This window comes from Myotis brandtii, unplaced genomic scaffold (assembly GCF_000412655.1).
Source record: "Myotis brandtii unplaced genomic scaffold, ASM41265v1 scaffold23, whole genome shotgun sequence".
Lineage (NCBI taxonomy): Eukaryota > Metazoa > Chordata > Mammalia > Chiroptera > Vespertilionidae > Myotis > Myotis brandtii.
In genome coordinates this window covers 754,377-772,699 of record NW_005358649.1, presented here as the reverse complement: position 1 = coordinate 772,699, position 18,323 = coordinate 754,377, and the positions used below count along the sequence as shown (strand labels likewise).

Genomic DNA, 18,323 nt, shown 5'->3' with positions numbered 1-18,323 from the left:
GTGCCCGCAATCAAGGTACATGCCCTTGACCGAAATTGAACCTGGGACCCTTGAGTCCACAGGCCAATGCTACATCCACTGAGCCAAACCGGTTAGGGCATTGGATAATTTTTATTATGTGGGCTACACATTACTTACTTTTAAAACTAGGAACAATTAGGTTTGCTCAGTATTATAATGTCTGAAAAATACAGGGTGGGGCAAAAGTAGGTTTACACTTGTTTGTATGGAAAATAGTACAATAATTAATAAATAATAATACAAGAATAAAATCTGTGTTTCCCATACTCACAACTGTAAACTTGCTTTGGCCCACCCCATCTGACTGATGAACAGAATATGGTTTATGCTTTCTGGGGTGTTAAAATGAATTATGAGTTATATTAGTTTTGTAAATATGTTCAGGAAATTATTCAGAGGAACTCCAAATCTTTGCAGACTTCTTTTGTAGTGGCTGTGTGATAGCAAACAAATTAATGTGAAGTACAGTGCTCCTACTACAAGGGCTCGTTTTCACTCACCCACCTAGTGATTTTAGTCCTGATGTTTCAGAGATGGACTCAAAAGAGTTGACTCCAGGGGAACCTGGATCCTAGTCTCTGTTCTGCAACTTTGGGATATTTAAAAAGTGATCACATTTATGAATTATAAGCAATATTTAAAAACAAATGTTTTCCCCTAATCACAGGTGTTCTTTAAAGAAATTTTCCTATATATTTTGGAAACTTCTACCAGCTCGTTTGACCACAAATGGATGGTTATTCAGACATTGACAAGGATTTGTGCAGGTATTTGAAATTATCCATATTATCTTTTTCTTATGAGATATTTAAAAGGTTGAACATACTCATATACTAGATGCCCTTTGTTAATTAATATATTGTATTGTTACAGATGCTCAGAGTGTAGTGGATATTTATGTAAACTATGACTGTGACTTAAATGCAGCAAATATATTTGAAAGATTAGTAAATGATCTGTCAAAAATTGCTCAAGGCCGGGGCAGTCAGGAACTTGGTATGAGTAATGTTCAGGTAAGAACTTTAAAAACATTTTCAAATTTAAACTTTGCCAAGGAAGTGCTATGTGTTTTGCTTAAAAGATCTTGTTTGTATTCTTATTCTGAATTATTCTGTAGGAATTAAGCCTGAGGAAAAAAGGTTTAGAGTGCTTAGTGTCAATTTTGAAGTGCATGGTTGAATGGAGTAAGGATCAGTACGTGAACCCCAACTCTCAGACAACTCTTGGTAAGGTGACATTTTGAGTATAATTCTTCATCATTTTAAGCAAATGATACTTTGGAGGCTAGTTGCAGATGCCATTAAACCAGTTTCATGATGTCTCTATTCATTTAGCTGATGAAGAAGCATTGTCTGTAACTTAAATAATGAGCTTTAAAATAATGAATTTCTTAACTTAGTTATCCAAACTTTACTCTTTCTAGAAGTATTTTGAATCCTATATAATAAAATCCTAATGTGCAAGTCATCGGAACGGCACCGGTTGCTATGATGCGCACTGACCACTAGGGGGCAGGTGCTCAACACAGGAGCTGCCATCTGGTGGTCAGTGTGCTCCCAAGGGGGAGCGCTGCTCAGCCAGAAGCCGGGCTCATGGCTGGTGAGTGCACCGGCAGTGGCAGGAGCCTCTCCTACCTCCACAGCAGCACCAAGGACCTCTCGGGGTTCCTGGACTGCTAGATGGTGCAGGCCGGGCTGAGGGATCCTCCCTCCCGCCCAGTGCATGAATGTTGTGCACTGGACCTCTAGTATTATATAAAAGTGAAGCATATTTATGCAACTTTGTTAAAGTATAGTTATAGAAGAAATATATAAAAGTAAGTATGTTATAAGAAGATGGAATTGTTTGTGCATGTTTGAGATTTATCCTTACTCAGAGAAAATCTCATAGTTGCAGGGCTACCTGGTGTTACCTTAGTCAAGTTCCTATAGGAAAACTGGTGGTCAAGAACTGAGAGCTGAAACCCAGCAGACACTCAGCACTGTGACTGCAAAAGGAACTCTTTTTAACAATGTAAATTGTACATGTATATATGGCACCTAATATTTTATTTGTATTAAACAGATATCTAAGCAGCAGTGAAATATCTTGCCAATATCTTGAATTTTTTTTTACCTTTACTTTTTTTTTTCTTTGAGTAATTTACTGTATCAGTTTTTCTACTTACAGGTCAGGAAAAACCCTCAGAACAAGAGACAAGTGATATCAAACACCCTGAGACAATAAACAGATACGGAAGTTTAAATTCCCTGGAGTCAACATCATCATCAGGAATAGGCAGCTACAGCACACAGATGTCTGGCACTGATAATCCAGAACAGTTTGAAGTCTTAAAACAACAAAAAGAAATAATAGAACAAGGGATAGATTTGTGAGTGTCTGATTTTAAAGAGAAATTTTCTTGGATATCCCTCTACCTGTACTGTGCCACCATTGCCCTGGGTTTCTCTGAATCTTTGGGATATTTTTATTTTCTTCTTATCACCACCTTCTAATGAGTAAAACAGGGCAAAATCTTGCTGACTTCTGCTGGCTCCTTAACCAGCTCCCCTTTTTCATTGCAGTCTAGCCCAAACAGACTCTGTAAAGCACATTAAATTAATTTTGCACCACATTTTATATGCTGTTTTATGCATCTGCAGTTTTGTGTTATTTATTTAGTTCAGTTTTAAAATCCCCCAGTATATTTCCTAAGCAGGTGACAGCTTAAAAAACTTAAAGTATGAAACTAGTTAGTGTTGTTCCTTTATAGGTTTTATATTTTCTTCACCTGGGTTACAAATGTGCTACTTTTGTTATTGATCCATTGTTGTTAATTTCTTTTTTATATGTTCATATGGTGATAATGACCCTTTCCAATCTGGCTACTAAACTGATAGCAGCCTGCTTCTGGACTATTTCCCATCTAGGTACTACCATTCTGCTGTCCCTCCTACTGCCCATCTCTTTTTTCAAAGAGATGCTATAAGGAAAAATGAACTTGTTGGCCTTTTTCCATGAATCTAGCTACTGTAAACTATTAAAAATTCCCTGTTTGTTTAGTCAGCTTGCTCCTTCTGTTTTAAAGCATTTCTTCCTGAATCTTAAGCAATGCCTTTTGATGAATGCCTTTTTTACAGTTATTTGTACCTTTTTTAAAATTGACAAAATGTACACATATTCTTTGTCATAAAATTATAAATCTCACAAAATTGCCTCAAGAAGTTGCCATTAATACTTCATTCTAATTTTTCTGTCATTATTTACAAACTGTTGTGTGTTCTAGACATTATGCAGGGTCCTGGAATAAATGATAAATGAAACATCCCTTACTTATCAGGGGCTCAAGATCTAGTAGTGTAAGCAGATACTCATATTGAAGTTCAGCTAGTCACTCAGCAAACACATGTTTGGTACTTGGGACTGTGTGCCAAGAACCATGGAGACACTGGTCCTTGTGTTCAAGATTACAGTCTAAATCTTGGCAAAACATTCTTTTTAACTGGTACTGTGTAAAGTCCATAAGAGAGTGTTGTACAAAGTACTGCCGAGGTATGATAACTCTCGTAAAAGTACTTAGCCGTGAGAGGGAATTGTCATAGGACTTTAAAGTGGAGGTTCCCTGCTGTCAGCCACTAGCCTCCAGCCCTCCTTTCAGCCATTAGACTTGCTTTCTGCCTCAGACTTCCATGGAATGCTTTCCTGTGGCTGTGCTCAGTGCACTCTTTCACAGCTGTTCCTTCCATGACACCGCTCTGTCCCGTCCCTTCTTCCAGTTTGATCATGCCATCTCAGTCTTGGTCTAGGCTGTTTATCTCCTGCATATCTCTTAGCATTTTAAGGGTTCTGTCCCTCAGTCTTTATCTTACTTTGTATCTTCTCCTAGATCAGTGGTTCTCAACCTTCTGGCCCTTTAAATACAGTTCCTCATGTTGTGACCCAACCATAAAATTATTTTCGTTGCTACTTCATAACTGTAATGTTGCTACTGTTATGAATCGTAATGTAAATATCTGATATGCAGGATGGTCTTAGGCGACCCCTGTGAAAGGGTTGTTCGACCGCCAAAGGGGTCACGACCCACAGGTTGAGAACCGCTGTCCTAGATGGTTGTGTTCTTTTTCATGACTTCAGCAACTATTTACTAACGTCTCACTACCAAGTGTTAACATAAATACCTCCACTGACATGCAGACTCATCTGTAATTGCCTGTTGGGAGTATTGCATAGCTTCTTCCACTCAGCATGTCCATAATCAAATTTATCAGTCTACATTCTCTCCATAGTCAACTCCCCAATACTCCTACCCAAAACAAAAGACAAATAGAAAACTCACTTTTTCTGTATTTTTTTCTATTGAGGATAGTAACCCCAGGATGTTACTAAATTTATAAGCTAAAATTTTGGGAGTTACCTTAGATTTCCCCCTTGGATTTGTCACTAAATAAATAGTATAATCTGATTAGCTCACCTTTGTTTGGTCTTATTTATTCTCTAGTCTTTTCTCACAACTATTCTTTTTGAATGAAGGTCTTAGTTCTGTTTTTCCCCTCTCTTGCTCTTAAAGAATAAGGCCACAACCTGGATCTGCCGAACTCTAAACTTTATCACCTGCCACTTCTTTTTCTCACTTCATTGCTCCACCAATGCTGAACTATTTATTTTGCTGTTTTATGCTTTCATGTATTAGTCTGACTTATTTCACTCGAGGATGTTTTTTCTTACTCTTTATAAAAGATGTGATTATTCCTCAAAGCTCAGTTCCACAGTCACCTTCCCCTGAAAATAAATCATGACCGTCTCTGTAAATTAGTCGCTTCTTTGCTATCTTCTTACGAATAATGAACACATTATTTGTTGCACTTTTACTATTGTCATTTTTGAAAATCATGTTTCTTACTTTAGAATAAGAGCTTCTGTAGAGCAAAGATTATGTTTATATCAGTGAAAATGTTTGATTTTAATTTGTGTACTTGGTGATGGTTGAATTAGGACTTACTGGGGAAATCATTAGGAGGACAGAACAGGGAAGGACATTTCAGAGAGAGAATGAGGTATGCAACAGCTCAGAGAAAAAGGGGAGAACATTTGGGGACTATTGTTAAGCATAGTGTGTGGGGGGGGAAGGTTGTGAGGGGGAAGCATGTAGCAGGAGGTGAGATGAAAGCATTGAGTTGGATCCAGATTACCAAAGGCCTTATTTGACATGTAAAGGAGTTTTGTCTTGTACCTCCTGGCATTGGCGTACTATTGAAGGATTTTAAGCAGGGGGCAGCAGCAGCCGATTTCCTCTTTTGGAAAGATGACTTGCCAGCAGCCTGAAGGATGGATTAGAATGTGAACAAAACAAGAGATAGGGAGACCATCTAAGAATGCTTGCAATACCCAGGTGACAGGTGATGAAGTACCAAAGTAATTATTGGTACAATAAAAGTAGAAAGTAAATGATTTGGAAAGAAAGAGGTGACATTTAAATTGGATCTTGAAGCATGAAGGAGAGTTCCCCAGTGAGGGGAGCAGGTGGAGGGCATGCAGAGGAAATGGGCCGCAAATGCATGGTGTTTAGGGAATGAGACAGGGGATGTGGGAGTAGATGAGAAGAGGGGATGAAAAATGAATGAGCTATATTAAGAAAGGTTTTATGTGGCAGTCTAATCATCAATTTTGACTTTATTTTGAAAACATTGGGTATCTACAGGTCTTTTTTAATAAAGGAAATAATGCTGTCAGATTATAGCTTAAAACAGTCACTGAATTCAAGTTCTGTACTTTAAAAGCAGGAAACTTAGAATTAATAGGTGGAAAACTTTGCATAGTATAATATTTTTATATTTTCATGCATAGATTATATTAGATAAGTTTCTATTTTCTCAATGCTATTAGAAAATCAATTTACTAAGGTCTTTTCCAGGAATACAAATGGTTTTCTATTTATGATGTCGCTATTAACTTTAATATCATCTAGGTTTAATAAGAAACCAAAGAGAGGAATACAGTATCTCCAAGAACAAGGGATGCTTGGCACTACACCTGAAGATATTGCTCAATTCTTACATCAAGAGGAAAGATTAGACTCTGTAAGAGTACCATTTTAGTTCATTCTAACCTTTTCTATAAAATTTCTTTTTAAGTTAATAATGATATGGATTGTTGCCCTCCCAAGTATGCAAGTAAAACTTAAAGAATAACCGTAGGTATTCTTAATTTTGCTTTTCAATTTTTTAAACTCAAAAGAATATCTTGATTTTTTTTTTTATGTAAACACATTCAGTATGTTTAACTTATAGCTTCATGTTTGAAGTAGTTAAACCTATAGTCAAAAACTGTGGATCTTATGGATTTTTCTGCTTTTTAAATGGCTGTCTGGCAAATGTTCCATTAGGAAATCAATTTGTCTTTTGTTCTTTAGACTCAAGTGGGTGAATTCCTGGGAGATAATGATAAGTTTAACAAAGAAGTCATGTATGCATATGTGGACCAACATGACTTTTCAGGAAAGGACTTTGTTTCAGCCCTTCGAATGTTTCTGGAAGGATTCCGTCTTCCAGGGGAAGCTCAGAAAATTGATCGATTGATGGAAAAATTTGCTGCAAGATATCTAGAATGCAACCAAGGGTAAGCAAGATTCAGATTCTTACTGGTTGCCAACTATCAGGAGATTCATAATCCTCTGCCCCCGGGAAACTTAGATTGTCTGTGATCGGGAGGTAATCAGATAGTTCCATTTAAAAATTGTAATGTGAGATAGAACATAAATCCTGAAAAAGTAAATTAAAAGTGCTTTGGGGCCGTAACCGGTTTGGCTCAGTGGATAGAGCATTGTCCTGTGGACTGAAGGGTCCCAGGTTCGATTCCAGTCAAGGGCATGTACCTTGGTTGTGGGCACATCCCCAGTGGGGGGTGTGCGGGAGGCAGCTGATGGATGTTTCTCTCTCATCGATGTTTCTGGCTCTCTGTCTCTCTCCCTTCCTCTCTGTAAAAAATCAATAAAATATATTTTTTTTAAAAAGTGCTTTGGGGTTTGAAGTGACTAATTTAATGAAACTGTAAAACAATAAAAGTTTATAACATGATACATTTATTTTTTCAGACAAACCCTGTTTGCTAGCGCAGATACTGCTTATGTTCTGGCTTACTCAATTATTATGCTGACCACAGATCTTCACAGTCCACAGGTATGTTTTCTTCCAAGCCAGTTCTATAATAAATAATACAAATTAAGTACTCTGAGTTCTTTTGAATTTAATAAGTGATAGTTGAAATTTTAATGTTGTTTAGTCAAATACCCCAGTTTAGTGATTGGTTTAATTTAATGTAGTATACATTTACAAATGCAGTTTCTGGTAGTTATTCTAATTAGACTTTTAGATATCTGTAAGATAGATCTATATTTGTCTGTCTCAAGATTAACAGCTGTATAAAGCTTAAGGTAAATTTTAATCTAAGAATGTGATATGGTTCTTCTGCCTATACTTAATTGCAACATGAAAACACACTATATATAAACTGTCTTCTTTTTTTTTTACATTTTAAACTTAAACATTAGATTGATTAGTATAGTGATTCTTCCTGTGCCTGTCAGCCAGCTTCCACAGTTATCAACTTAGGGCCAATTTTGTTCTATTTATATCCCCCTCTCTTTCACAGATCATTTGGAAGCAAATCCCAGGTATCATATCATCTCATCTATATTTATTTCATTATATATCTCTGAAAGAGAAATATTCTATTTAAACATAATCCCAATACCAGTACACAGAAAAATTAACAATACTTTTAAAATATCAGGTATCCATGCCCTAGTCCAGTGATGGCGAACCTTTTAAGCTCGGTGTGTCAGCATTTTGAAAAACCCTAACTTAACTCTGGTGCCATGTCACATATAGAAATGTTTTGATATTTGCAACCATAGTAAAACAAAGACTTACATTTTTGATATTTATTTTATATATTTAAATGCCATTTAACAAAGAAAAATCAACCAAAAAAATGAGTTCGCGTGTCACCTCTGACACGCGTGTCATAGGTTCGCCATCACTGCCCTAGTCAGTTTAGCTCAGTGGATAGAGCATCAGCCTGCGGACCAAAGGGTCCCGGGTTCGATTCCAGTCAAAGGCATGTACTTTGGTTGCAGGCTCCTCCCCGGCCCGGGCCCTGGTCAGGGCACCTGAAGAAGGCAACCAATCAATGTGTTTCTCTCACATTGATGTTTCTCTCTGTCTTCCCCTCTTTCTCTCTTCCACTCTCTTTAAAAATCAGTGGAAAACAAAAACAAACAAACAATAAATAAATAATAAAATAACAGGTATTCAGGGAGTATTCAAATTTTATTTTCCTCATAAAATTTATAATTCCTTTTTAAATGTTAAGGAATATAACTTGATTTCTGATATTCATTTGCAAACACTTATTTTAAACATTTTAGGTATTTTATGCTTAGTTTTCAAAAACATGCTTGGGTATCCTTGGGGAAAATTACCTTTATAAATTAATCTATTTCCAAAAATTTATGTGTACTTTTTAGGAATAATGCAGCATATGATATTTACTATTTTTAGGATGTGAAATAAACTATATGCTTTTTCCTAATCTGAGGTGTATTGAAAAATTAAAACCTATTTAGTTTGAGATTAAGCTTGGCAAGACAGGGATTGTGTGTGTGTGTGTGTGTGTGTGTGTGTGTGTGTGTATTTTGAGATGTTTAAAGCAGGGTTTATATGGAAAGTATATACCAAATGTATAATGGGAGAATTACAGAGTTGTGGATACCATACAGAGTTGTTCCTAGTTTTAAACACCAGAATTCAACAACTGTGCATTTACCAGAATTACTTGATTTTATATAGACCTTTATATAAAATTTAAGAGTTTACGCGTTTAAATATTCCTTTCTCATATTACTGACAGTGTAATAAAAGCAGCCCACTTTTAGGGTTTTCATTGTCTAGCACAACACTTTTCCCATGGGTTTATAAGGCAGTCTACATTTAAAGACTTACTTGGATATCTTTTTATTTTTTCCATCATCATTTATGCCCTCCCTCCTCCACCCCTAGACCCCACTTTCTCTGCATTGTTGTCCATGTCCATGAGTTCTCTCTCTCTTTTTCCTTTTTTGCTAAATCCCTCCACATACCCCCAACATCCTCCACCCACCCCGCTTCCACTGTCCCCCAGCTGTCTGCCTGCTCTCTATCTATGACTCTGTCTCTATATATCAGAGTTTCCTATCTGGTTTTTCTGTCTAAACCAAAAGTAGAATTATGTTTTACATTACCTCCCTTTGTTTTTAGAATGTTGTATTTTTAAAGAATTTGGTTCTATAAATGAATTATCAATGTTATGTGCATCTGCGTCATGTCTTCCTATACATATGTACCTTCTCATGAAAGTTATTTTAAAGAAATATTAAAACTGCCTTACATAGTATCAGATTGTTAAAAGTTTCTGGACACATGTCAGTTAGGGAGTGTTAAATCTTGGGAACAGCGTCCCGTCTTGATTGCACTAGTTTCTGTCTGTAGAACATGTGCTGGTCTGGCAGTGGTAGCTGATTGTCATGTGGCTCCTGTCAGACTGTTGGCATCATGTGCTGATATGCAGCATGCCGCTGTGCATATGGGTTCCTACAAAGCTAAGTTGCTGGTTAGAAAATTGAACCCATAATTATGACCCCATATGATATACACTTTAAGACTATATGAACTGTAACAAATGACATCATTTTTAAAGAACACTTCAGCCCTAAGAAGTTTGGCTCAGTGGATAGAGCGTTGGCCTGCGTACTGAAGGGTCCCAGGTTCAAGGGCACATGCCTGGGTTGCAGGCTCGATCCCTAATAGGGGGTGTGCAGGAGGCACCCAATGAATGATTCTCTCTCATCATTGATGTTTCTATCTCTTTCCCTCTTCCTTCCTCTCTGAAATCAATAAAAATAAAAAATAAAGAGAATACTTTAAAAGAATCCCTAAAATGAATTCTTCTCATTCTTAATTGTTTTCAAAGTTAAAATATAGGTGAATTTTAACAAGTCATTTATGTTTCTTTTTCACCTAGAATATTTACAGTTAAATTACCTTTTATATATAGTGTGTCAGCAATTTTTTTTAAAATTTGAGGTATATTTAGAACACATATTTTTGTCTTAATCTTTATCATTAGTAACAACTGGCTTTGATTCATGTGTATATTAGAGCAAGTTGAATTAGCATATGCCAGGATGGGTTTTTTTCTACATTGCTGTCATTTTCTATGAATTTTTTATTTTAATGTATGTTTTGTTGAATATTTTTCACTTCTTGCCCTCCAAGTATTTATAAATTCTCTCATAAGAGTATTTAAATTCTTAAAATATGGGTGAAATTTTTATGTTAATTTTTAGTAATTATAATGGCTTTTCATTTCTAGGTTAAAAATAAAATGACAAAGGAACAGTACATTAAGATGAATAGAGGTATCAATGACAGTAAAGACCTTCCTGAAGAGTATCTATCAGCCATCTACAATGAAATAGCTGGCAAAAAGATATCATTGAAAGAAACGAAAGAATTAGCAATCCCTACAAAATCAAGTAAGCAAAGTAGGTATCCAAATCATTTGAATCCTGATTGCTCAGGCGGAAAAATATGGGTACTTGAAAGAGTTCTTCACTTAGGTTAGAGTATTTATTCTAGTGATAGTATTTATATACTATAGCATTTGCTGATATGATTGTATTTTTTCTCATTTGCTGAAGAAAGGTAGCTCTGGTCAATGACTAATGGAAAATGCTACATAATATGCATGGATTAGTGTGTGTTTAATATACACGTGTCCATTTAGCAGTTAATCTCAGCACAGATTTGGAGGTCAGAGAGATTGGTCAGGAAACCCCAATAGTCAGACTTCAATTCTTAATCTTTGCTTCTGCCTCCTTATCAGCTACAAGCAGCATATTTATATCTCTTCATATATCATCATAGATAAACAAGCTGAAAGTAGGGGTGATTCAAGGATATGGGGAAGGTTAGGATTGTGAGATAGCTGTGGAGTTGGAAATCACTACTTCAGATGTGCCACAAATTGTATCACTGTAGAGTTCCTAGATCTAACCAGCATTAGGGGCCAGCTGTGGGCCTGGCTCCATTCTAGACTTTCTGTACATGTAGACAATGGTGATGAAATGAGAGCTAAAATCTGATTACAGGAATGAGACCTGTGATGTGGCTTAAGAATATAACAGTAATATGGAAAGAGGACACCTTCCTTTCTGAGCTTTTCCACTTAGAAATGAACTCTCAGGTTTTATTTAACAGAGCAAGTTACAGTAGCAAAATTCTGTTGACAGAAGAGAAGCAAAAAGGCCTATGTGATGTATGTAGTTGTAGAAGCTGATGAAAAATTACAAGATGAGAGTTGGGGGCTAGGGAGATGATTTTAAAAGGAAGAGTGGAGCATAGTGGCCTTATCTTTTGGAGTAGTATGAGGAATGATCCTAAAGAATTTTAGTAAGTTCATCCTCATTTTATAAATGAGGAAACTAAAGTGCAGAGGTTAAGAAACTTAGAGTTTTAGAATTTATGAGCTGAGTTTGCCTAATGTAAAAATTTTTTATTAAATCGCTACATCTAAAACCCAAACAGTGGCAAAGCCAGAGGTTGTACTAGGCATCCTTGACTCTTATTGCAGTTCAGTACCAAGCAGCAGTTTACTTGGGTGTGTTGACTTCAGTTCTGCTTGTAACATTAAGTGTATTGACCAAGAGTTCATTTTACACCTGAGTTGATGCCAGTTCTCTGATTGTTTTCTTCCTCAAACCTATTTTAACATCTTCACATCCCTCTTTCTATGGCCTGTTTCGTATGTGGTGGTAGCAAATTAGAGAGCCAGATATGGGAGGGAGATGGTGGTGTTCTGAAATACTAAATCATCCTGGAGTGTCAGGGCCATTGTTTCTTGTTAACTCAGGAGATACTATTCAAAGATGCCATTTCTTCTTACATCTCTTTTCCTATCCCAGGTTTGTATGTATTCTCTTCCCTCTTCATAGGTTTTCTACTTATCCCTGACTCCTAGTGCAGGATTTTTGCACTTTTCATTATTGGGTGAAATTCATTTAATATAAAATGAACCATTTTTTCCTGGCTGGTGTGGCTCTGTTGGTTGGGGCATCATCTCGTACACCAAAAGGTGGTGGTGGGTTTGATTCCCAGTCAGGGTACATACCAGGTTGTGGGTTCAGTCATCCAGTTGGGTGACTTGTGTAGGAGGCAGCTGATTCAAGTGTCTCTCTCACATTGATGTTTCTCTCTTTCCCTCTCTCTCTCTAAAATCAGTGTTTTAGAAAAAATGTTTTAAAAAATTAACCATTTTGAAGTGAACAATTCAGTGGTGTTTGGTCCATTCACCTGTGGTGCAACCACCACCGCTATCTAGTTCCGAAACATTTTCATCCCCCCAAAATAAAACCCTGTTCGAATAAGCAGTTACTTCAGGTTCCCTCCCATTCCTTAGGCCCTGGTTATCCCAGTCTGTTTTCTGTTCCTATGGATTTACCTATTCTGGATATTTCATATGCGTCTAATCATACATTGTGTGACCGTTTGTGTCTGACTTCTTAGGACTATTTTTAATTAGTGTATTGGTGGTAATTATTGTTTTGTAATAAAACATCAAAATAACATTTTTAAATGCTTCCTATTTTAAATGCTAATGGTGGTTGTTTCAGATGTAGCCAATGAAAAACAAAGAAGACTTCTCTATAACTTAGAAATGGAACAGATGGCTAAGACAGCTAAAGCACTCATGGAAGCCGTGAGCCATGTTCAAGCACCTTTTACAAGTGCAACGCATTTGGAGCATGTGAGACCCATGTTTAAGGTAAGAGTTACTAGTAACTTTTGGTGGCAGTAGACATTTACATATCATTTTGTTCAGCATATTTTTGACTTAAGGAAATATAATGACATATCCCATTGGTGTAGACCTCGAAACAAAAAGCCATGTTATTTAGGACATGGCAAATACAAAATGTATTCTTAAAGAGAATGACAAATGTATGCACTATTAGGAATTAATAGCTGTGTGATCTTAAGAATAGAAAAAGTTCAGAGAATGATCATTAATCCTTCGCCTGGTTTTCTCTAAATAAGTTTTATTTCAAACTTTAGGTAACTTTGGAGTTACCTCAAATTCCAAAGGATCTTCATTGAGCTGCTTGCTCTCTTTCAGTGCTTCTGGCCTAGGAACTAATATAATAGGAGGGTTCTGATATGCCTGGAGCCCAGAAAAAAAGAGTAAGGAATAGAAAGAAGCATTGTTTATTTTTATAGGTTGATCTACTAAGAATGGTACTGGATCTTGAAAATGTGATTTCTCATTCCTTTTTCATTTCCTATTCTTTTTTTTCTACCCTTTCTCCAAATTCTAGAATGAGTAAGCAGTGCATCCTAAGGAACGTAGGGAAGTGGAGGGGAGTCTAGTTAAGATTGGAAAGGGAAAATGGGTAAAGTACATTGCAGTTTGTGTGGTTAAGATGGTCTGTGGAAGCTAAAGATCATAATTTAAATTCTAATGCAGACTTCACTATACATATGTATGGGTGGTGAAAATGACTACAAGATTTCTGTGCTTCCTTTTAGGTGTAAAATTTTATAATTACTTTTACCCCTACTTCAAGGTCTAAGTGAGAATGATATTGCTAAAAGTTGATGGAGAATTATAGAATAGGAGGGGGCCTAAGGAGGTAATGTTAAAAGGAATAGTGGTGTATAACTGGCTTTATCTTTTGGAATAATAATAGAAAATCATGTTGAAATGTTATAAACACTTTTTCTTTATTATAAAATATATTTTAAGGCAGCTTTTTTGTTTTGAATAATATATACCCTTCTTTTGTTTTGTTTTTCAAATGTTTTTGTAGAGGGGGAGGCAGAAAAAAGCAAAATAAGGATCTAGCCATAATTCAGCCATTCAGAAAAAACCTTTTGTTAATATACTTCTTTTTTATCTTAAACAGTTGTGATCGTATTATGTATAGAATTTTTTTTTATCTTGCGGTTTCTCACATAAGTATTTCCCTGTATCATTAAGAATTTGTCAATAGGTTTTATGATATGGATTAGTTATAGTTTATTTAAACATCCTCTAAGCACTGCCATTGTTCTCTTCAGACACCCTCATTTCTCACTCTTAATACTGTGCACTTATCCATTTACAGAAGCCAGAGTGATCTTTTTAAAAGAAAAAATGCAGTTTTACCTTCTTCCTTAAGGCTCTTCACTGACTTTGCATGACACTTGATGAAATTAGCACACTGAGAGGGTCTAGACCACCTGCCTTTCCAAACTCATTGCTAGAACTCTTCTGTTTCTTCTGTCTCTTACTGTGCTGCAGTCACACTGGCATTCTTTAGGCTTCTAGAATGTCCTAAATTATTTTCTCTCCAGAGCATTCTTATAAGCTGTGTCCTGTGTCTAGAATGCTCTTTTCTTTGCCTGTGTATTTTCCACTTATAATGTTACCTTTTCAGAAAGTTTTGCTCTGACCCCTCTAATTCAAATTAGGTCCCTTTTCATAACATGCTATTCTTTTCCTTCATTGTATTTATAACCATTTGTATTTGTACATTTATTTTAATATGTGTATTAAAACATAAGGCTAGTATGCTTCTTTACTGTACTTTAAGCTCCATGAGGCAAGGGACATCTGTTCTGTTCACTTTTCCCAATATCTGGCACAGTTGCTCACTTGTAGCCAGTGCTCAATAATAAGCACTGACTGGGTCAAGGAATAAATGAGAGATTCCTAGAGTGCATTATACTATGAAGGGATATACACATTACTAGGAATCATTCTACAATTGGCAAGTTGTATTCTGTAAAGGTTTATACAATTATGAGTGGGCAATTTAATTTCACTGTCCCTGGATATTATTCAATGTGATTTGATTGGAGAAATCATTGTCTTTAATTTCTAATCGAGTTAAACATTTTTTACTGGCTTATGGACCATATACTTCCATAAAATGTTATACGGGGTTTCTAGTGGAATGTGTCATTTATTACTTCCATGTAGTACTTTGTATTTTAAAAGTTCTGCACTTCATATGCTGCCCAAAGCTTCTCTTCACAGTGATAGTCCAGTTATTAAACAGGAGGAAACTGAGTTTCAGAAAGATTAAATAAGTGGCAAAGCTAAGACTTGAAGTTAGGTACTGTGGTTTATGTTATTTGTTAGGGATTATACGCTTTATTTCTAAACTTTCTGCTGTTACAAGCAAAGTGTTGTGTTTTCCTTCATAATGCTAAAAACTTTTTAGATCTTTTAAACATTTTAGTTGTCATTTCTATAGCACACTCATACAAACATTTTTTCATCTGTATGGCTATATGGTTTATAGTTTTGCTTCATGACGACTTATTAAAAGCAAATACTCTCACATCAGACATGTCAAAGTCATACACGCACACACTAATCTCTATGTTTTGACATTAGCATGTTCAGCAATCAAAGGGTAGCTCTTTTTTTGTTTGTTTTCCATTAAAAGTAGGTATTCAGTTTTTATAGTAAAATTTAGTGTTTGTTGGCTTTCACTGTCTATAATGAAGAAATATTTTATTGAACTATATTTTTAAAGTATTGTCCAGGGTTATTGCTGACATGTCAATGTAAAGTATTTGACTGCAAAAAAAAAAAAAAGGCTAAATGATGTCCAGGGAGCATGCTTAAAGTAAAGAAAGTAATAGAATTGCTGCAAGTAGAAAATGCTAAAGGATTTTCTTGGAAATAAAAAGCCCATGATATTGCAAGGGAAAAAGCTTGCAGAGAGAGATGAGTTCTTAAGTCAGGGGTATAAGTGATATCATTTTTGAATACTGATTATCCCATTTTATTGGTGTGAATAATTTATAAATGCTGCACTTAAAATATTCGTAATGCCTTCTGCTGAATTTATGATCTTATTCTTTTATTTATTTAAGACCAGGCAGCATTAAATCGTTTTCTTTCCTTTTGTCTAAGAAAGCTTTCCAAATAGCTATGCTTTTTTTTTCCAGAACTTCAAGTTATTTATTGTCTGAAAGCCTTGAGAAATATGAATGTAGTATTATCATAATTTTTAATTAACACTTGATATACATGATATATTTTAAATTTTAATTTTCCCAGTTGGCTTGGACACCTTTTCTGGCTGCATTCAGTGTGGGTCTACAAGACTGTGATGATACTGAAGTAGCTTCTCTTTGCCTGGAAGGTATAAGATGTGCAATCAGAATTGCATGCATTTTCAGCATTCAGGTAATAAAGAAATTTGCCTTTGTAGTCAGTCTACTTATGCCATTACTATAGTTTAAATTATTTTTTTATGTTTGACTTAGGAAAAACGAATTTCAAGTTTATGATGTAATTTAAATCTTAATATTTAAGAATCTGAGAATCTATGACAGAGTAGTTCTATACTGATGTGCCTAAAATTCATAATAACTTTGGTTTGCAATTCTTCCCCAAGACTTTGAATTCCTATATGTTAATTTTGATATCTTATTTAAATAAATATGTTGCAAGTTCTTATTGAATCACATATATTTTCATATTTTATATACAGAAAGTAGGTTTATAATTGTTCATATAGTGAATAATACAATAATTAATAAATAATAATATAAGAATAAACTGTTTCATATATATATATGTGTGTATGTGTGTGTATATGTCTTAACCCTCAGAACAAGTTTAAGAAAACCAGGTATATAGTACATAATTTTCATGAAGATAGCCCCTTCTAGTAATTTATATGCTTTGTCTGATAATAAATGTAGTCAAAGCTTGCTTTCTTTTTTTAAAACTATTTTATATTTTATTATGAATGATAGGACTTAAAAAGCACAGTCTACTTGTAATGAAAAAGTGAGCAAGTTTATAAGTAAGGTTTCTGCTAGTTCACACAGTACTTGAAACAAATATTCAATGAATGTTTTTCTACTATATGAATTTATTATTAATAAAATCTCATCTTGATTTGACACCTTCACCTTTGTATTTTAGAAATTTTGTTTCATTTATCTTAAACACTCTAGTTTGAGGTATTGTATATAAGTTATGATTTGTCAGTTAAAAACTTACTAAACAAGTAAACAGTTTGTCATTAGGGAATTAAGGATCACTCTGTTGTGTTTACAACCATGTCAAGTATACTTTTCTCTTTTTTATAGCTGGAAAGAGATGCGTATGTTCAGGCACTAGCAAGATTTACCTTACTTACAGTGAGTTCTGGTATTACTGAAATGAAACAGAAGAACATTGACACAATAAAAACGCTTATCACAGTGGCTCATACAGATGGAAATTATTTAGGAAATTCATGGCATGAGGTATAAGCACTTTCTCTGTTTTCAGTTTTGTAATTTGATTTATAAAATGAGCTAAATATTCTATCACTGACATGCCTAAGTGTTTGGGGAGAAAATTAAGTACATTCGGGGTAGATACAGATAGCTTTTTATAATCTATATATATAAAAGCCTAAGCGACCAGAAGACCGGATGACTGGCCAGTAGCTATGATGTGCACTGACCACCAGGGGGCAGATGCTTAATGCAGGAGATGCCCCCTGAAGGTCAGTGTGCTCTCACAGTGGGAGTGCTGCTCAGCTTGCAGATGGGCACCAGACGCTGGGCTGACGGCTAGGGAGTTCAGCTGTATGATCCTCTCCCGTGGACACTACCTCTACACGCACTAGTGGCAGCAGGCTCAGAGGCTCAATGGGGCCAGGATGAGTGGGAGCAGCAGGGTGCCCAGCCCGGGCTCAGGCTCCTCCCTGACCGCCTGCGGCTTTGAGCACTACTTCATACTGTGCGTGATCAACGAGAACAGCGGGCTGGAGCCTGATGAACTGGAGGGTAAGGCCAGGCTGCAGCGGTGCGGAGGTCCACTGGTCCCCCCAGGCCGGTGCACCGGGCCTCTAGTGATTTATAATGTAGCCTAAGTTTAAATCCTGGCTGCATACATTTAAATATATTTGCAAACATTTTTAACATGGAATTAAGTTTTTTCTTCTTTTTTAAAATTAAGATTCTGAAGTGCATCAGTCAGTTGGAGCTTGCACAACTTATAGGAACTGGAGTGAAACCTCGGTACATTTCTGGAACAGTGCGAGGCAGAGAAGGATCTCTTACTGGAACGAAAGATCAGGCTCCTGATGAATTTGTGGGGCTAGGGCTGGGTGAGCATTTTACAAATTATTTCTATGAAGTATCAAAAATTGTTTAACTTGTTCAATCTAAGTAACTTTATTGTAGGAATGAAATATAATTGGAGGGATATGATAAAATGCCCATTGGCTATCG

At 35.8% G+C, this 18,323-nt stretch overlaps 1 protein-coding gene across 3 annotated transcripts in view; it reads left to right on the top strand.

Annotated features, from left to right (window-relative positions):
* Positions 1-18,323, top strand: part of ARFGEF1 (ADP-ribosylation factor guanine nucleotide-exchange factor 1 (brefeldin A-inhibited)) — a 99,510-nt gene that overhangs the window by 51,700 nt on the left and 29,487 nt on the right. For 2 of the 3 annotated variants that reach the window (XM_014539803.1, XM_014539805.1), the window contains exons 11-22: positions 689-788; positions 895-1,034; positions 1,139-1,247; positions 2,191-2,392; positions 5,966-6,077; positions 6,410-6,615; positions 7,091-7,175; positions 10,408-10,579; positions 12,707-12,858; positions 16,147-16,275; positions 17,190-17,348; positions 18,049-18,199. In XM_014539803.1, coding sequence (XP_014395289.1) covers positions 689-788; positions 895-1,034; positions 1,139-1,247; positions 2,191-2,392; positions 5,966-6,077; positions 6,410-6,615; positions 7,091-7,175; positions 10,408-10,579; positions 12,707-12,858; positions 16,147-16,275; positions 17,190-17,348; positions 18,049-18,199 — 1,717 coding nt within the window. The remainder of the gene's footprint in view (positions 1-688; positions 789-894; positions 1,035-1,138; positions 1,248-2,190; positions 2,393-5,965; positions 6,078-6,409; positions 6,616-7,090; positions 7,176-10,407; positions 10,580-12,706; positions 12,859-16,146; positions 16,276-17,189; positions 17,349-18,048; positions 18,200-18,323) is intronic. The other variant, XM_005866346.2, reaches the window with a different exon arrangement.